At 63.9% G+C, this 316-nt stretch overlaps 1 protein-coding gene across 1 annotated transcript in view; it reads left to right on the plus strand.

Moving 5' to 3' along the window:
* LOC104280219 (protein unc-13 homolog D-like) overlaps window positions 1-316 on the plus strand; it is a gene marked incomplete at its 3' end in the record, with an annotated part of 10,459 nt that overhangs the window by 4,089 nt on the left and 6,054 nt on the right. Inside the window, 1 exon segment of the mRNA XM_009877796.1 lies at window positions 33-149. Coding sequence (XP_009876098.1) covers window positions 33-149 — 117 coding nt within the window.

The raw sequence follows: 316 nt of genomic DNA on the forward strand, positions 1-316 counted from the left end.
GTCCCTCGCCGCGCCCTCCCCCTCCTCCCCAGGCAGTGGCTGGCGTACAGCAAGCTCTACCAGAGCCTGGAGTTCAACAGCAGCTGCCTGCTCCACCAGATCACCAGCATCGAGTACCAGTGGGTGCAGGGGCGCCTGAGGCCAGAGCAGGTGAGGGGGCTGTGGCACCCCACGGCAGGAAGAGCCTGGGGAAATGTGTCCCGAGCCTTTCCTCCTGGCTCCTGGGGCTGTTGCCCTCCCTGTGTTCCACAAAGAACAGGAGCTTGGAGGGTACAGGGGTGTCAGAGCTGCTCGAGGGGATTTCTGGGAAGAACCA

The sequence above is a fragment of the Apaloderma vittatum genome, unplaced genomic scaffold, assembly GCF_000703405.1.
Source record: "Apaloderma vittatum isolate BGI_N311 unplaced genomic scaffold, ASM70340v1 scaffold30201, whole genome shotgun sequence".
Lineage (NCBI taxonomy): Eukaryota > Metazoa > Chordata > Aves > Trogoniformes > Trogonidae > Apaloderma > Apaloderma vittatum.